At 33.9% G+C, this 20947-nt stretch overlaps 1 protein-coding gene across 1 annotated transcript; it reads right to left on the reverse strand.

Moving 5' to 3' along the window:
- Nucleotides 1–3815: 3815 nt before the first annotated feature.
- Nucleotides 3816–19709, reverse strand: LOC132755553 (uncharacterized protein CXorf38 homolog; the record flags this gene model as incomplete). Its single annotated transcript, XM_060746433.1, is given in 5 exon segments — nt 3816–3880; nt 6029–6205; nt 6614–6772; nt 10595–11186; nt 19583–19709. Coding segments are annotated over 4 exon segments (974 nt in total), but the record flags the coding sequence as incomplete, so codon positions are not given.
- Nucleotides 19710–20947: the final 1238 nt, after the last annotated feature.

Below are 20947 nucleotides of genomic sequence, written 5' to 3' on the forward strand. Positions count from 1 at the left end.
AAAAAACCCCCCCGGGCGGGCCAATTTTGACACCAGGGCTTTTATTTGAACAAACTTTGCAGACACCCATTAGAACATTATTTCATACTAAATATCTTAGCTCTAGCTCTTTGGGTTCTTTAAAAGAAGATTTTTAAGTTTTTACTATATGCATATAGGGAAAATCAATGACCCCCCCGGGGCGGGGCCAATTTTGACACCAGGCCTTTTATTTGAACAAACTTGGCAGACACCCATTAGAACATATTTCATACTAAATATCTTAGCTCTAGCTCTTTGGGTTCTTTAAAAAAAAGATGTTTAAGTTTTTACTATATGCATATAGGGACAATCGATGACCCCCCGGGGCGGGGCCAATTTTGACACCAGGGCTTTTATTTGAACAAACTTGGTAGACACTCACTAGAAGATGTTTCATGCCAAATATCTTAGCTCTAGCTCTTATGGTTTTTTAAAAGAAGATATTTAAAGTTTTTTCTTTCGGTTGCCATGGCAACCAGAGTTCTGCATGGAATTAAATTCTTTGAACAATTTTTAAAGGTGACCACCAAAGGAACATTCCTGTGAAGTTTTGATGAAATTGGCTTAGTGGTTTATGAGGAGATGTCATTTAAAGTAAAAGTTTACGGACGGATGCCGGACGCCGGATCACAAAACTATAAATCCCCTCTTCTTCAAAGAGGGGCAAAACAAAATTTCAAATGCATAAGAGTGTCATGTGAGCTTTCATGAGTTTGCGATCCTGACTGCTGAACACTGAACACGAGCACATGCAAAAATTAAAACAATGACATCAAACTAATTACGTCATCACAACCACTAGCTTTAATGTGAAAGTAGGTTTTAAGCACCAATCACATGAATTAAGGATGAGAACATATTATAAGGATAATTTGTACAAACAACAGTTTTATTCTGAAAAACTTGATTCTACAGAAGTGAACTTTGTAAGGGAAGCAACTCTGTTTAGTATTGTACAGTATTATAAGACAAGAATTTCAACAATATTAATGTAGACTTTATTCAAATTAGTGTTACTATCAAGTGTATAAAAGACATTAAAAGGCACATTTGAGACAAACCAAATAGTTATAATACGCCCTGAAATGAATTATGCCCTCGGGTCATTATTCACTTGGCAAAAAAACAAGGGCACTATTCATTTGAGGGGGGGGGGGAGAGGGGGTATTAACACACCTTCTGGCCCTAATCTACTGTGTAGTATATCTATGTCCATATAGAATTAATTAAATAATTAATAAACACATATTACATCATTGTGAGTTCAATGTTTAATATTTAACTATAATGACATTATGAATTAATTACTTAATGAATACTTATTATGCCCTCGGGTCATTATTCACTTTGCAACAAAACAAGGGCACTATTAATCATGACTTGTAATAAGCTAGATCGGCCATAAGGGTAACGATATTCTCACCCAAATTCTACGACATACAATATTATGTAGTTCCCTTTTTCATCAATTTAAATAGAAAACAGTTGAGGTTTAGAAATGTGTCTGAAAGGCACAGATGCCTCTGCTATTTATGTTAGGACATCAAAAAGTATGAATACCGGTGTTATAACAGGACAGCACAGTTTTTATTACATAACCCTATTTGTAACTAGACCTATCACTGAAGGTGATTAATACCCCCACCTGCAACTTTGACTTTATGAAAAAAGTAGTCTGAAGAAAAGTTTGTACAAAAACTGTGTACAAAGAAATATTTCAATTAATTGTAATCTCAACTGGGGTCTTCATATAAGCTTGCTATACGCCAAGTTTGATAACAATATCTCATTCCTAACCATGACGTGGACCGACCAACGGACCGACCGACCGACAAGCTGACTCCTATAATCCCCCTAAACTTCGTTTGTGGGGGTATAATAAAAGACCTTTTCAAGTATAAGGACAGATGGCTGTTGATAAATATTTAAAAGGCAATGGAGCACAAACTGTTTATTGTGACCTGGAGCAAAAATTAACAAATATAAGCTCTGTAATATTTTACATAAGATACAATTATTTTGAATGGTTTTTATTTGTTAATTTGATTGGGTTTTATGTCACACCGACACAGTATAGGTCATATGGCGACGCTCCAGCTTTACTGGTGGAGGAAGACCTCAGGTGCCCTTCTGTGCATTATTTCAGGCACGAACCGGCACCTGAGTAGAACTACTGACGTTCCATAAGCTAGCTGGATAGCTTCCTCACATGAAAAAATCCAAAGTCCCTGTCGGGATTCGAACCCACAGCGGTGAGGGGCAAGTGGTTTGAAGTCAACAACCTTAACCACTCTGCCACAGACGCCCCTATATTTTGGATGGTAGGGTATCAATGACTTATAATGCTAAACACTTTTGCCAGCAGTGTTTACTTATTGACCATTCTCTTTATGGATAACAGAGTGTACGACAAGCGAAGATTTTCTTTAAACTGCTGACCTTTGACCTGTAAGAGTAAGTGTGACCCTGAAACACTGGCTTATCATGCTCAACATTTATGCTAAATTGTTTCAAAATCCCTAAATGCATAACAGAGTTATGGGCCTTATAAGATGACATTTGAACTCTGTGTGACCTTGACCTTGGAGCTAGGGGTTTATGTTTTGCTCTATACAAACTGTCTCCTCATTCTTCACATTTTGCCAAATCATTTCAAAATCTCATGAAGCATGATAGAGCTATAGGCAAGACAAGGTCTTTGAACACACACGCCAACAACAATTAACTGGGGTAACACTTTATGCTCCCTTGTTTTTATCTTGATGGGATTGTATTAAGATATTTGAAAAGGATAGCATTTATAGTTCAGAAAAAAAGGCCTGCAAAGAAGCTTCATTTGTTCTGCATATCCCAATGTTTAGGGTCAAGTTTGAAGAAAATCCTTCAAAGGTCCGACACAAAATGATCGGACATTTGATTTTTGACCTTCAAGATTGATCTTGACCTTGAAGAAGATTGTAAAAGGCATGTAAGATTTATAGAGCTGACACAAAAGTTTGTGATATTTGACCGTTGTCCTTAAAAGGTGACCTTGACCTGGAATGGCAGTGGCATTGGTTCTGCCCATTGCCTTATTGAGATGAACATCCAAGTTTGAAGAAAATCCATGACCGGGTATAGGATTTATAAAGCAGAGACGAAAATGTTCAATATATTACGTTTGACCTTCAAGGGTTCCCTTGACCTTGAACTGGCACAGCTGTAGTATGTCTTTTCATGTTACAGTAAACAGTTATGCCAATTTAAAGAAAATTTATACAGTTCATAGAGCGAGAACATTATTGTCTGTCTGATATTTGACCTTTGACAATCAAAGAAGCTGTGAGCCAGCACTGCAGAGGCATCGGTTCTAAACATTGCCTTGTAAACCAAGCACAGACATTGGTTATGCATACTGCCTTGTTGAGGCAAATTTAAGGAAACTTACACAGGGGGTATAGAATATACAGAGAAAAGAAAAAAAAGTTTGATGTTAGGCATTTGTCCTTCAAAGGGGATATTGACCCGATGGAAACAAACAGACGGAATGACTGACCTAATGATGCCGCAAAGTGATTCCAGTATAGCACCAACCACATTATGTGGTAGGATATAATCAAATGTTACATTGTAATTTCATAAATTTAATAATATTATAAATTTAATGATATTGTATGATCCGGAGTATATAATTATATCATATTAATTTCTAAAATGATAAAGTAACGATGACATTCAGCTGGTTTTTATTTATATTAATGGCAATATCATACACTTGTATGTACACCATCAAAACAAATATTTACTCACCTAACTTGGTTTGCTCATACTCTGCCTGACTTTGACCTGAGGAAGTTACTGTCTTAATTTTTGTCATCTCCTGCAAAAACAAATCATCTTCTTTACTCCAAAAATACTTTTAGTTCAAGACTTTTCTATAAGATATTATTAAGATGTTACTTACTAATACTAGAACCGGGGCATCGGTGGCCGAGTGGTTAAGGTTGTTGACTTCAAACCTCTTGCCCCTCACGGCTGTGAGATCGAATCCCGACAGACCCTTCGAATTATTTCATGTGAAGAAGCTATCCAGCTAGCTTACAGAACTACCATGGTTCTAATCAGGTCACTGCCCGTTTGTGCCTGAAATAATGCACGGAAGGGCACCTGAGGTATTCCTCCCCCAGTAAAGCTGGAGTGTGGCCATATGACTTATACTATGTCGGTGTGGTGTAAAACCCAATCAAACAAAAAAACAGAACTGCCACTGTCATGTCGTGAATACCCCTGCATACCACTTTGTCAGAATAAACAGTAGTCATTTAGAGCTCAAGGACAACCTTCCTGCCAAATCTGTTGGTAGTAAGCCAGTGCATAACTAAGATATGTATACTACATGTTTTAGTGGCAAAGATCAAAGTGACCTTTACCTTTGACCTACTGACTCAACTGAAACTGCCACTGCATGACTTGAATACCCCTCCAATTCATACAGCTTTGCCGGGGTGTTTTATGATGAATATATGAGAATATAATTATGCTTCAAATGTGAAATGTCAAAATCAATACACTGTGGACAGGCATTCTTAAGCATTTGAGCAGACAGGCTTATTGTAGTTAAAGCCCCTGTGACCTTTACCTTTGACATAAACACCTAAAAATCAATATGGGGTCATCTACTAGTCATAACTAACCTCAGTACCAAATAAGAAGACTGTTAACCAAAGCGTTCTTAAGTAATTGAGCCGACAAGCTTTCAGAATTAAAAGCTTAGTGACTTCAAAACTAATAGGGGTCACTTTATAGTCATAAACAACTGTGGGTCAAAGGATTCTAAAGATGTTTGGCGGACAATTTTTTATAGTCAAGGCCCTTCTGACTTTGACCTTTGACTCAGTGACCACAAACAATAGGGGTCATCTCATAATGATGACCAACCTCCATGCCAAATATGAAGACTGTGGGTCAAAGGAATATTAAGTTATTCGGCAGACAGGCTCTTTTTAATCAAGACCCCTGTGACCTTGACCTTTGAACAAGTGACCTCAAAATCAAATGGTGTCATCACTCTTAAAACCATGTTGTATTTAAAACATGTTCAAATATATTACCAGGACAAAAACATATCAACTTCTCTTGTGGAATACATATACCTGTATCAAACAGAAACAAACTGTTCTCTTAAAACCATGGTTGTGTGGAAAACACATACAAGTATCAACCAGAAACAAACAGTTCTCTTAAAACCATGGATGTGTGGAATACATGTACGAGTATCAACCAGAAACAAACATTAGTTCTCTTAAAACCATGGTTGTGTGGAATACATGTACCAGTATCAACCAGAAACAAACAATTCTCTTAAAACCATGGTTTGTGAAATACATGTACCAGTATCAACCAGAAACAAACAGTTCTCTTAAAACCATGGCTGTGTGGAATACATGTACCAGTATCAACCAGAAACAAACAGTTCTCTTAAAACCATGGTTTATGGAAGACATGTACCAGTATAAACAAGAAACAAACAGTTCTCTTAAAACCATGGCTGTGTGGGAAACATGTACCAGTATCAACCAGAAACAAACAGTTCTCTTAAAACCATGGTTGTGTGGAATACATAAACCTGTATCAACGAGAAACAAACAGTTCTCTTAAAACCATGGCTGTGTGGAATACATGTACCAGTATCAACCAGAAACAAACAGTTCTCTTAAAACCATGGTTTATGGAAGACATGTACCAGTATCAACCAGAAACAAACAGTTCTCTTAAAACCATGGCTGTGTGGGAAACATGTACCAGTATCAACCAGAAACAAACAGTTCTCTTAAAACCATGGTTGTGTGGAATACATAAACCTGTATCAACCAGAAACAAACAGTTCTCTTAAAACAATGGTTATGTGGAATAGAAGTACAAATATTTTTACCGGAAACAAACATACTAAGTTCTCTAAAAACCATGTTGTATGCAAGGAATGCACCAGTTTATAACTGGAAATAAACACTAGAAATGTTACGTTTACCTCATTTAGTTTGAATATCTGGGTTTCATGTTCTTCAGATTGTTTTTTAAGCTCCTCATATTCCTCATTAGTTGGAGCATCTTCAATTGATTTTAGAACTTTTTTCATTTCTTCCTTGATTTGTCCCAGAATTTCATCAAAGTCTACAGTAGTTATAATGAAGTCTTTCTTCTTAAGCTAATGAAAACATAACAATTCTTTTATATTTTCTTTCATAAAAATGTAGCTATGTGATTTATAATACTTACTATTCTATACAACAAATTATATATATGGTCAAAACATTAATTTAAAATTATCTCAATTGATCTTTTTTTAACTTATACATTTTCTGAGGATTTCTAAAATAGGTCTGTGGTAAAGTCATCTGATTGCCATACTTTTTTATCAATGTAAATGAATTTTAGGAAATTTTTATTCAACTTTGAAAAAAATGAAACCATTTTGAGAATTTTTTCTCGATTACCCTAAAATTTATCTTGAATTTAAAGATGTTCTTAATATAAATAATTATAACTGAACAGTGAACTCTTTAAAGATTTCAAACTGATATCATAAGTTTATTACAAATGTATATACTCTTACATCTTGAAGTTTCAATACAGCTTGTTGTGCAGCTGGTTGATGTACAAGTTCCTTATTATCTTGTAGAACTGCAATCATGTCATCTAAGTAAGTATTAGCCTCACTTTCTTCTAATTCCATGCTGCTTGAGTGGAAAATTTCATTTCTATACTGACGTACCTATTGAATGTAAAACAAAACTAAGTTCAACAGACACACATAATTATACTGTGTTAAGCAATAAAACTAAACTAAACTAGATGAGAATTAAAACTGTTAAGAAAGTATCCTAATTGTTTCAATCATGAATTACTGAACTTTCCACTGTAACAACAAGAGCTGGTTGAACCGGGTGATGCTCCCCGACTAGGTTTTGGACACAGAAAATTTTATCTTTTGTAGTTTCACAGTAATGTCACAGACAAACTTCAAAGTGTGATAATTCCAAACTTAGGCAAAGCAGAGTTACTGTTCTTTGCACTGCACTTTACTCAATGAGATATATCAACCGACTTGCCCGTGACATGTTGTCTCAATATGTTGATCAATTCTGTGAAATAGTTGTAAAATCCGACTTCAAATAACAAAATTATGGGCCGGACACAATTTTGCTGCAAGGTCATGCTTGACCTTAAAGGTAGGGGCCAAAAAGTTGCACGAGACACCTCGTCTTAATATGGTGATCATTTCTGTGAAATAGTTGTAAAATTCAACTTCAAATAATAAAGATATGGGCTGGAAATGATTTTTCTTCAAGGTCATGTTGTGACCTTGACCTTCAAGGCAGCTACCAAAATGTTGAGGGCGACATTTTGTCTCAATATGGTGATCATTTCTGTGAAATAGTTGTAAAATCTGACTTCAAATAACAAAGTAATGGGCCGGACATGGTTTTGCTGCAAGGTCATGCTGTGACCTTGACCACCAATTAGAAGATGTTTCATGATAAATATTGAAGCTCTAGCTCTTTTGGTTTTTCAAAAGAACATTTTTACAAGTTTTTACTATACATATTAACGGGGAAAAGCAATGCCACCCCCACCCCCGACCCCGGGCCAATTTTAACCCCAGTACTTTTATTTGAACAAACTTTGTAGACGCTCATTAGAAGATATTTCATGCTTAGTATCTAAACTCTAGATCTTTGGGTCTTTTAAATGAAGATTTTTTAAGTATTTACTATACATATACAAGGAAAATAAATGACCCCGAGACATGGCCAATTTTAACCCCGGGTCTTTATGTGAACCTTTGTAGACACCCATTAGAAGATGTTTCATGCGAAATATCTAAGCTCTAGCTCTTTGGGTTTTTTTAAAAAAAGATTTTTTAAAGTTTTTCCTATATACAAATAAGGAAAATCAATGACATCCACCCGTGGGGTCAATTTTGACCCCAGGGCTTTTCTTTGAACACACTTGGTAGACACTGACTATGTTTCATGCCAAATATTTAAGCTCTAGCTCTTTTGGTTTTTTAAGGAAGACTTTTAAAGTTTTTTTCTTTCGGTTGCCATATCAATTAAATTCTTTGAACAATATTTAAAGTTGACTACCAAAGGAACATATTTCTATGAAGTTTGGATAAAATTGGCTTAGCGATTTATGAGGAGATGTTGTTTAAAGTAAAAGTTTATAGGTGGACCGACGCCGAACGCAAAAAGCGATCACAAAAGCTCACCATGTCACTTTGTGACAGGTGAGCTTAAAAAAGTTTAGTTGAAATTATATACATTTACATAATACATGTAAATGGATACTGAAATGGTATTTTGATAAAAGATACAGTACAGATAACGAGGAATATGAAAATTCCTGCAAGTAACGAGTAATTACAAAAAGCGTGACTCCTAGTGGATTATAAATTTCTCGTACACAAAAAAGTGACTCCGTGTCGATAACGAGTGACAATTAAGTCCGTGGGATTCCGTGAGTCTCCAAGCCAAAAAGAGTGACTCTGAGTAATGGTATGCTATATTTATTCATTTATTAATATAATGCTTTACCTTTAAACTAAAATCCTTGAAAGCATATATATACATGTTATTATTCATTCAAAATAAAAATGTTGTTGAAAATTCTTCGTTGATGTAAAGTATCACAAGTGAAAACGAAAGTAGTTATTGCTACTGACTGAATTAATTGGGATAAAAATAAACTTGATGACGTTTACGGTAGTGTTTTTTCTATTCAAATGTACCTTTCAACTGTTTCAGGGTAAATTGAAAACAACAACGGTAAAATTCATCTTTATTTTCGAATCGTAATCTAAAATGAAATGTAAAATGAGGTTGTACTTGCATTTATTTACACCAGCTAGACACTGACATGGAGTTACGCGCTGTTATTTTTGTCTCAGATTCACTCTCATCACACGTTTCTCACGCGGAGTCACTGGTTTTTATGGACAAATACTCTCGCGGAGTTGCGAGTGGATTCCTCGATCCTTCGAGGATTTTCCATATTCCGCGTTATCTGTACTGTACATGTATGTATATTTTTACCGGATTCTATATGCATTTGATTGTAAAACAAAAACACAAATCATTTAGATAATAATGTACACCTCATAAAAGTCAATATTAACAAACTACCTTCAATTAAAATGTTATCCATAATGATTTTTAATCATGCCACGGATGCCCCCGCATGCAGCCAAAATTTCAGATGGTGCATTAATATTTTTTTTTTCATTTTAAGTTTAAAGCCCTTAAAACTTTTCAATGTTAACACAAACCATTTTCATACAATGTTCAAGGCACTGAAATTATTCAGTCTTAACCTTTTAAAAAATAGCGTATTGCATATTTGTAGCCAAAATAATGGCTAAAATATGAGTGCTGAAACCGAAAGTTCAAAATTTTCCAACATTCAGGAAAGATAAGTTTGTCTAAAATCATTGAACCACGACCAAATTCAAACTTAAACTGCTTATTTCTAAGATGCTCTATATTATTTTCAAAGTGAAAGGGACATAACTCTGCCAAAAAATCATCAAACCATGACCAAATTCCAACTTGACCTGCCCATTCCTTTGACATATCCATATGTCAAATTTAAGTTGAATATGTAACAATGTTGGGTAGATAATAAACAGAAACTGTAAATTTCATATTATTTTCAAAGTGAAAGGGGCATTACTCTGCCAAAAATCATTGAACCATGACCAAATTCGAACTTGGCCTGGGCATTCCAAAAACATATCCATATGTCAAATTTGAGTTGAATGTGTTGAACCATTGGGGAGATAATAAACGGAAACTGAAAATTTCATATTATTTTCAAAGTAAAAGGGGCATAACTCTGCCAAAAATCATCGAACCATGACCAAATTCGAAATTGACATGTATTTTCTCATGACATATCCATATGTCAAGTTTGAATTGAATGTGTTGTACCGTTGGGGAGGTAATGAACGGAAACTGAAAATTTCATATTATTTTCAAAGTAAAAGGGGCATAACTCTGCCAAAAATCATCAAACCATGACCAAATTTGAACTGGACCTGTATTTTCTCATGACATATCCATATGTCAAGACTTAGTTTGAGTTGAATGTGTTATGCCGTTGGGGAGGTAATGAACGGAAACTGAAATTTCATATTATTTTCAAAGTAAAAGGGGCATTACTCTGCCAAAAATCATCGAACCATAACCAAGTTCCAACTTGACCTGTATTTTCTTATGACATATCCATATGTCAAATTTGTGTTGAATGTGTGCAACCGTTCTTAAGATAATGAACGGAAACTGATGATGACGGAATGACAGAATGACGGATTTAGGACGGAATGACGGAACAGGGTAACACTATTCTATATGTGCATCACTTAATTACATAATTACACTGATAGCTTAATATACAATTTTTATGCTTTTGATGCTGAATATAGATAGTAATCAAGTTGAGTAATCAAGAAACATATGTGTTTGAGTAATCACATACATAAAATACCCTAAATTTGATGGAATTGAGGGTATATTTAGTATACAAATGTATTTACCTTTGAAAAAAGATTGTTTGGTCCAGTAGCAATGCCTCCAATATGATTATGAAAATATATGTTATTTGTGACAACATGCAGTAACCCTGTACAATCTGTATGGACTGCTGATGTCTTGTCCTTGTACCCAGGAGCATTTATAAAACATTTGCTAATGCTCCACGGGTCTGTTGACCAATTTAGAGCATCGCTGTTTTTCCAGTCTGGCGCAGGTGGTGTAGATGCATGATGCTGCACAATATAGTCATAGATGGCGCCACATATGTTGTTCGGACAAGCAATTTTGCCCTTACAGCAACAGCTGCATTTGACTTGCCCAAGAGGACAAACTTTGTTTTTAGCATTCCCTAATGGCTTATGGTCTGGCTTTAGAGTTTCAACTCGACAGCTGCCACATGTCACAGTTGATGGTAGTGATTTTGTAGACCGAATGTTTTGTAAGATATCGTTATGTTGTTGGACAGCTATGTCATTACAGAATGGTACAAGTCCCTCCTTTAAATATCCAAGTCCTAAACCAGCCTTTACCCACTGTCTGTATTTTTCCTTCTCTAAATGAAGTTGATGTGCCATCCTGATACTCTATCAATATCTAAACAAACAAAACAAAAAGATTATGTTTGATTTTATATAAATAAGTAAATAAGGTCTTGGATTGAATTTAAAGTTCAAAATATTGAATAAATATGATATGCAATCAATTTCAACCATTATGGACTTTCTTTTCAACAGACGATATCTCCAGTTGATATTAAACTAAGAGAAGTACATGTATGTGTTTGATTCATTGTGACCATTATATGAGCTAGACTTTTGCATCCATCTTAACGTATTTTGGTATTAAATAAAAAGACAGTACATACCAATAGGAGGGCCATGATGGCCCTGAAATTGCTCACCTGTATATAAAAACTATCAATGACAAGAAACGAGTAATAGTGTTACAAGCTATAAACAAATTAAAGCAGATATAAAATCTAAATCTTTAACTGATAACACAAAGTTCATATATGTATCTGAAATAGTGTGTGGGTAAACTAGAAATGTGTCCATAGGACACGGGTGCCCCCACCGCAACACTGTTTTGTCAATCTTTTTTACTAAGTCAAGGGAAATAACTCTACAAATACTGGATAAATCCACAAGGGAAACCCCAGGTGCAAATCTAAAATATGCTGAGCAACCTGCCCATAAGGTTTATTGACTATGTCAAATCCTTTTTGAGAAACTTGCGACACAAGTTGAAAATTGCAAAAATTTTCTAAGTGAAGGGCAATAACTCTAAAAACACTCAATAAATCCAGACAAAAATACCTGGTGCACATGCTGATCAATATTCCTGTAAAGTTACATGACTCTAGGTCAAATACTTTTTGAGTTATGTGCGACACAAGTTGAAAATTGCAAAATTTTACTAAGTCAAGGGCAATAACTCTAAAAATACTAAAAATATGCACACGAAAATACCCAGGTGCACAACTGCACATGCTGATCAACATTCCTGTAAAGTTTCATGACTCTAGGTCAAATACTTTTTGAGTTACATGCGACACAAGTTGAAAATTGCAAAATTTTACTAAGTCAAGGGCAATAACTCTGAAAATAGTAAAAATATCCAGACAAAAATACCCAGGTGCACAACTACACATGCTGATCAACATTTCTGTAAAGTTTCATGACTGTAGGTCAAATAATTTTTGAGTTACATGCGACACAAGTTGAAAATTGCAAAATTTTACTAAGTCAAGGGCAATAACTCTGAAAATATTAAAAAATATCTAGACCAAAATAACCAGGTGCACAACTACACATGCTGATCAACATTCCTGTAAAGTTTCATGACTCTAGGTCAAATACTTTTTGAGTTACGTGCGACACAAAAGTGAATGGACGGACGGACAGACGGACGTACGGACGGACAAGGGTAAATCTAAATGCCCGCCACTAAAGTGGGGGCACAAAAACATAAGTGTTTTTAATATATATACATATAAAGAAAATCAATGACCCCCGCCCCTGGACAGGGCCAAATTGACCCCTGGGCCTTTTTAACAAACTTGGTAGACACTCACTAAAAATGTTTCAAGCTAAATATCTAAGCTCTAGGCACTAGCTCTTTTGGGTTTAAAAAAGAGGACTTTTTAAGTTTTTTCTATACACGAATAAGGAAAATCAATGAGCCCCGTGGCTGGTCTAATTTTAACCACAGGGCTTTTACTTTAAAAACTGTGTAGAACCCAATTAAAAAAGTTTCATGCTAAATATCTAAGATTTAGCCCTTTTGGGTTTTTTAAAAGATGTTTTTTAGGTTTTTACTATTCATGTATACATAAAAGGGAAAATAATGACCCCTGTGGCTGGGCCATTATTTTGACCCCTGGGCTATTATTTGAACAAACTGCTAAATATCTAAGCTCTAGCTCTTTGGGTTTTTTAAAGAAGATTTTTATAAGAATTTCTTTCGGTTGCCATGGCAACAGCGTTCTGCATGGAATTAAATTCTTTGAAACATTTTCAAAGGTCACTCCTGTGAGGTTTGGATGAAAATGGCTCAGTGAATAATGAGTGATTAATGAGGAGATGTCGTTAAAAGTAAAAGTTTACAGACGATGTCCGGACAGTCGGACGAAAAGCAATCACAAAAGTTCACCTTGTAACTTAGTGACAGATGAGCTAAAAAGTAGGGGTGTAATCGATTCAATCGATATCGGTGTATCAACAATCTTTGTTATCCGATTTGATATCGATTCCATCTTTAAATATATCGAATGCACACATATTTCAAGCTTAAAAGACACTTCAGCAAACAGGTTTTATAGTACAGATAGACCAAACGTCAAAATAAAAGCGAAATATAAAGTTATGGAAGCCAGAACTAACATATTCGAAACTTTTTTTTTCTAAAACGGAAATCAACACCAGAGTTACCTCCCAGTGTCTCTAACCAAAGCTGCCGAATTTCATTGTAAATCCCGCATGTCTGCTGAGAGGGGGTTAAGACCCCCCAATTCAGATGTTTAAAAGGGAAAATGCCAAGAATTTTGTTTTAGTGTTTCTTTGTAAAAATTATGATTGCAAATGTTAAACATTAATAATTATTCCGGTTCTAAACACTATAATTTGCCAATTTAATCTCGGCTTAGTAATAGAACGGCAAGGACGGGATTAAGCATAATCCTTAACTACGTAATAGCAACAACAACAAAAGTAAAATGGAAAAGGCTTTTAACATTTATAGTTACTAGTCATTTGTTGTCATTAAAAGTTAAAATGATAAAAAGAAACAAATTGTTCACTTTTCATAGTTTATTTATTTTTTTAATGTGTTTAAATGTAACTGCATATTAAAACAAATTAAAAAGACTTGAAAGCTTAATTTTGCCTGGCAATCAATATATCGCTGTATCGCCGATAATTCATTACCGATATACCGATATAAAAATCCTTATCGATGACACCCCTACAAAAAAGAGCTAAACATATAAGCTGGGATACAGAAATTTGAAAGCAGAGTAGAGGTGTAACAATTCAACATAACATCGCGATCTGCCCTGTCTTTGATGCATGCATCATATTGGAATTATAAATTCCAATATATCCGGATGCAATACATATTTCACCACCTGACGCATTGATATAGCGTGAAAGTATCGCAATACACTACATGTATATTATTTATGATATAATGAAAAATACCTTTAATCCTTAAGTAAAAAGTAAAAATCCTTAAGTAATAAGTAAATAGTTGAAAGATCAAAACTTGAAAACAAGTTATAATAACAAGTTGGAGAGTTTATTGTTTTGTTATTGTAATAGTTTTATATTATATTCATAATTATGCTGTGAACAAATGACCAAGTTTTTTATATAGATAATGTCTCTGTCAGTGAAAGTCAGTATTGTGATAAGTATTGCATTGCAACATAAAAATACAAGTTTATCTATGTTTCTTGTTTTCTTCAAAATTTGGTGTTATTGTTCATTCATTCCAGTAATCTTGGAACAAATACTGGACGGGATCTGTCTTCCCTGGACCAAATAAAATTCAGGAAAATAAAAAAAAATACAATTCATTTTGGTATATGAGATATATATGACCTAGGCCTGCTTATATGATAAAATAAATTGATCATGATTATTAGAATATTACAGAAATTTTTACAACTTTCAATAAACTAATAATACTTATAAAACATGCTGTGGTATTTCTCTTATTGTTATGAAGCAATAAGGTCAACCAGTACTACATGTAAATTTGTTATCTAGACCAATGAAAGTCATAGTTTTCACAACCTTTGAAGATATTTCCGAAAGCTTTAGCAAGGTCTCAAGACTTGTTCCTAAGCTTTGCTCATTCAAAGAAATGACGCCAACTCAACTGAAATGGTTGCGAAAACTAATGGTTTATGCACTGGAAGTAAGCATTTCCATATGAGCCATTCCATCTAATAGACATTATAAATGAATAATTCTGTGATTTATTCTAATTGCTAAATAAGACTATATTCTTGATATAAATTATTGATGGAAAGCATTAAATTGTTTCTTTTGTCATAAACTAAGTTGAACATGAAATCTTTTTATTATAACGTGACAGTCGTACAAACAATGGCACAAAAACAAATTCTAATATAAAGTAACTTGTCAAAGAATCAAAATTTTACGGTATTGTGTTGTATTGTGTATCACAATATCAGATGTGAATAACACGTATTTTCTCATTTTCTGTATCATATTGTTTAATAAAGAATTTCAATTTTAGCAGAGTAACCGTCTTATATTTAACAAACAATGGCATGTAATATGCCAACAATTGGTCAATTATCATCTGTATAATATCCAACTCAATGTTGTTATTTATAATATCCTAAAAAAATATTCAAGATTAATCAATAAACTGCATTAAGTATAGGTTAAAGTTTATTCCTAGGTATTCACGGTCCGCCCTGTCCAAAAATATGGTCTGGCCCTCCCAAACATATGGTCTGTCATGGTACGGTCCGCCCTGTCTGTAATTCGTTAATGCATACACATTAGGTTGTTTTTCTCCCTAATTAATGCGAGGAAGTCACTTTTTTCCATTAAATTTCCCCCCAGGATGAGCCCTGATTCATATATTAACTTCTACAATAACTTTGATGGAATAAAGGACATTTTACAGTTTACATGTGTGAATGCATTTTACGAACCCTTCCTGGTAATGGGAGGCCACAACTTGCATTCCATGTTTATACGGGGAAGTCAAAGAGCGGGCCCGCGAAGCGGGTCCGAGCTTTGGCTTGCCCGGCTATAGACATTACGTGTATATTTAAAAGAAAATCAAATAAAAAAACAATTAAAAAATATATAGAATTCTATACCTACAGTACAGCTCAAGCAATTTTTCCAAAGTCTGCCGATCCCCGCAATTCGTTTACGGGTGGACTGTCACCGCGATGTCCCTGCGATAGTTGTGACTTTCCGCTCGTCAACTTGATCGGGGGAAGTTTGCGCTGTGGGATATTGTCACCGCAGATCACTGTGAAATATTGCAGCGGTATTTCGCTCTCTCGGGTGACTTTTAGTTTATTTATAACACGGGGACATTTATTACTATTACTGTATGTCTGTAAAATATAATGAACTCAAACACATTTTTGTATCATAGTTTGGGTACCTTTCTGTTGAAAAAGTGTCAGAGTTAAATCGTATACATATACATGCACAGTGCGGTAACTGGAGTGCGGGTATCAGTTACCCGCACTCCAGATAATGCCCGTGGATTGGTTCATTTTTGCCGGGGTTTACATATTGTGACGGCAGAGAAAGGGAAAGGGGCAGAACTATCATATTCAAATGCTCGTTCATTGGTTAATTTTTTCTGGGGTTTCATATTATGACAACAGGGAACGTGCTGTCATGTTTGACTATGATACAAAAGAGAAAGAACACCAAAACACTCGGCAATCTGATTTATACTCGGGGGGCTACGCCCCCTCGTACAAATCAGATAGCCTCGTGTTTCGGTGCTCTTTCTATTACTTATAGAAGAAAATCTGTATGTTATGTATTTAAACAACGTTACATCTGTTGTATGCAAATAATTACAAAATTTAATGATTTGTGTGTGAAATAAAAACCCTAATATGTAGTAACTTTTAACATAATTAATTTCAACTGCTTTAAGCCATTTTAACCTTCTGATTTTACAGTGTTACAATCATATAAGAATTTTTAATTATTTCTTTGATCCATTTAAACGATTTTTCTGTTAAATTTACGTGTGTTAATTACCTTCCCTCCAAATATTGACGAGAACTAAAGTTTAAGTGGGTCATAGCATACACACAAATTTACTTTTGAATTAAACATTTCTCTTTTTGAAATATTTTATGTCGCATTAACGGTTATGATCTGAAAAAAAGATGTAACAAATATGTTTATTTCATCATGATCACAGATCTAAATTTTTAGATAGCGCATACCGTGGACTACATTGTACTGTAGTTGTATAATAAGTAATGAGATAGATTCTAATTTATTTCTACGACACTCACCTCACCATTCTGGAGAAGTAATTCTCGACTTTTTAATTGCATTTTCCCATCACAGTCGTATTTAATGACAAAAAAATTGTGGCTTTTGATCAGATTTTGTAATGGCATCTTGCAAAGTTTACGTGAAAACATATGTTAAGGAAATGTTTGTTAAACTATTATATATATTTACGTACATGAACTAGTCCACGGCTGCACTATTAGGTGTATGTGCTAATTGCTTAATTTTTGTAGGTGTAAATTGCTTAATTAAGCGGTCTTGAGCAAAGAATAAATAAATTAGTTCCTTGATTGGATTTAACAACTTCTTAAGATTGGCCGCTATTAAATGTACATTATATAATAAGTGGCGTTTATTGTTTCAAGTATGAATAGAATTTCTAAAAAAAAACTTTTTAAGTGTTCTAGCTGCTATCGTTTCAAATTTTTACACAGAAACATCAAAGCATTTAATTTTCTTGAAAGTGTTGACCGATTTCGTTAAATATTTTGTTATTCCGTTTTCTTGAAACTATTTTCATTGAACTTTTTTGTGATGTGATTTTCCCCGGTAAATGTACATTAATATCGCGGAGCTAACTAAATAATTTTATTGAATGATTAAAATCATCAGTCACAATGTAAGTCTTTTTGATTTTTTAAAAGAAGACTACATTGTACATTTACATGAACATTATTGTGTATATGCAAATTAATCATTGCAAATCTATGTGATTTTCCACCGCGGATTGCAGGTTTTTTTACTACCCGTCCGTGGTGATTTGTCGCCGTGGGATACTACAGTATGTCCCCCGTGATTTTCTGTTCGCCGTTAAAAGTGTCCGCGGTGACTGAGTGGAAAGATTATCATCAACAACTATTGAACGGTGACGAGTTTGATGGATACGAAAATACAAGTACAGAACGTACAGTTAAACAATTTTACTTGCAACGAAACAAATGTAAACAGACACTTTTTTTATAAATAACATTTTTGCAATTTTACAAGTAAACAACTTTACTTGATCTATCATTATCTAATAGCAATAATAATTAAAAATATTATCATGAGATTATAGCAAACAGTTTTTTCATATCTTTTGAAGTTTTCTCTGATATTACTTACCGCCAATTAGCATAAAGCTATAAACAGTTAATCAGTTACACCTTGAAAAAATTACGTATAGTTTAATTAAGATCAAAAGATAATGTTTTCTAAGTAATAATTGTAATTAACATTCTTAATCCAGAAGTTTTAGTGGTTTGTTTTATAAATTAAGTAACCTGCCTTTATTGTTTGTTACACCTTTAAAAACATTAACGTACATCTAAATGGTTCAAGAGATCAAAAGATAATAAATTTTGTTTGTTTGTTTGTTTCATTTTACGCCTTTTTCCAACAGTATTTCAGTCATATAGGCGGGTAGTTTCCTAACCATCGTTCCTGGAGAGTTACACCAGTACTAGACTACCTTCCTCCGCGCTAAACTACCAAAGCATCTCCCGGGGATCAAACCCACGCCAGAGACTGCAGAGAGGTAACTGGATTAGAAGTCATCGACTCTAACCCCTCGACCATGGAGGCGGCTAAAGATAATAAATAATTATTTAAAGAATTAAAGTGTCAAAATTGTTTAATTGTATTTTGTTAATCAAGCAAGCAATATACTATAGTGGGGCCGAAACGTCTCGCGGATAAGGGCCGAAACGTCCAGTGGCCGATTTTTCGACTGGGGCCGATTTGGTTTGGGGCCGAAACGTCCTGTTTCCATTCTGATAACGGAACAAATCTCAACTTTTCGAATAAATAATAAACGTCGAATGTTCCGAGTGAAAACGGAAGCGGTGCATGTAATACCGAATGACACCTTTAAAACGGAAAGAATAAAAGGAATTTCTTAACGACTTCCCGGTTCATAGGCTTTGCCTAATTTCATATTATCATATTCATGTATATAGATTTAATAAAATAAGGACAGATTTTCCTGTGAGCGTCTGTGGTACTATTCAGAATGTCTGAATTTGGTCAGATTATGGACAAACTTTATTTACATTATTGGTATATATTGGTTAAATTGAGGTCAGAAACTGGTTAGATTCAGGTCTGAAATAATTAAGGAACGAAATAATTGTTTATAATTTCTTCTTTCGTTTTCACCAAACACCTTTTGGTAAATTATCAAATCCTAATAAAATTAGTTTAATAAAGTATTCATCAAAATTAGGATTTCAGATAACATACATGATTTACAAATGCTTAATAAATGGTTGTTACCTTTCCATTTGAAAACATCTATAATTATTAGCCTAATGTGGGAATTCCCCCAGTTTTTCATAAATCTACTTTCGTTTTTAATTGTTAACTTTTTGTAATTTGTGTTGGCACATTAGTTATTTCTGTTTCATGAAGTAATCATTTCGTTTCAGTATAAAATATGTAACATAACGGCTACAAGATTTAAAAGATACTTACATCAATTTCTTCAAATTTTAAGAAAATCTTATCCTGGACTAACCGCCGCCATACTGATCAATATTTTTTTTCAATTTTACAGCGCATGCGCGATTCCCAAAGGCCTCACAACACTAAATATTGTCCTTCACTTACCAGTAAAATGTATTTTCCCTCTATGGCTATATAGATTTTTAATTTTCTAAATATTGCGGCAAAAATAGCATGAAAACTTTGGACTTTAAAAAAATAATAGATTTTGTTTTTATTGTTTATCTATATTAACTAAAAAACACAATGGTAAAATGTATTATATAATGATTTACATAAAATTATATAGCGTTTCCGTAAATGTGTTCTTAATGCAATAAAATTAAGTATGATAATAGCCTCAGCATTTTGTTTTTGTTAAAAAAATTACAATATATATGTTACTATGTTATAAAATAAATCTAATAAAAATGTGATACATTTGTTTGACCGGTTCCGGTGCAGTTTTTCAACGTTTGGTGTCTGCTTACAAATTAACAAAAAGTTGGTTTAAAAAATGTACCTGCTAGCTAGTTGATATTTGATTCGACTTCAAGCCTAACAAGTATTAGGAAATATATTATCTTTTTTCTAGTAAGAATACTGCTTGATTGAATCTGGTTGGTTTCACCAGTTCCGAAGCAAGTTCCGGTGCACATAACGTTACAAATGTCATTTGTAATATTACCTCCGAAGAATTTGACTATTTTTGCGAGCTAATACTAAAACTAAGTCAGTACACTACAAACTTCCAGTCTGATTTATTATCTTAATATTAATTCGGGGTATACATGTATATAGTATTGTAAACTTTAAAGCACCACCATGCTTGACGTGAGATGAAGCAGAACTGCAATTGCATTGCATGCATTTGATTTTTCTCATTATTTCTGGAAACTTCTGTTTAAAACAGGGATCGTATAAAATGTCCAAGATGAAAATAAGTTTTTGTTTTGCAATAATGCTTGAACAACACTAATTCTAGTCCCATTACTGGTAAATACTTTTTATAGATAATCTATGTTTTTAATTTTGTCCATACTGACAAACGTTCATCTTTAGTTTAAATAATATCTGTCAACACTGACACAGACTTCCATGTCCATGTTTTGTTTTGATCTATATTCTGCATTTTATTTCATTATTCAGTTTTCAGAGATAAATGTATATTAATATTACACTACACGTACAGTACTTTTTATAAAATAACAACATGGTAGGATATTTTAAGTAACGACTTTCCTACTATATTATATATATATAGTGGCCTACAGTAAACGCATTTTAAATAAATGATTATAATTTAATACATATACCTCAAATGAAATGTTGGCACACTTTCTTACATATATTCAG

This window comes from Ruditapes philippinarum, unplaced genomic scaffold, assembly GCF_026571515.1.
Source record: "Ruditapes philippinarum isolate M1 unplaced genomic scaffold, ASM2657151v2 ctg4164_1_1_1_1, whole genome shotgun sequence".
Taxonomy (NCBI): domain Eukaryota; kingdom Metazoa; phylum Mollusca; class Bivalvia; order Venerida; family Veneridae; genus Ruditapes; species Ruditapes philippinarum.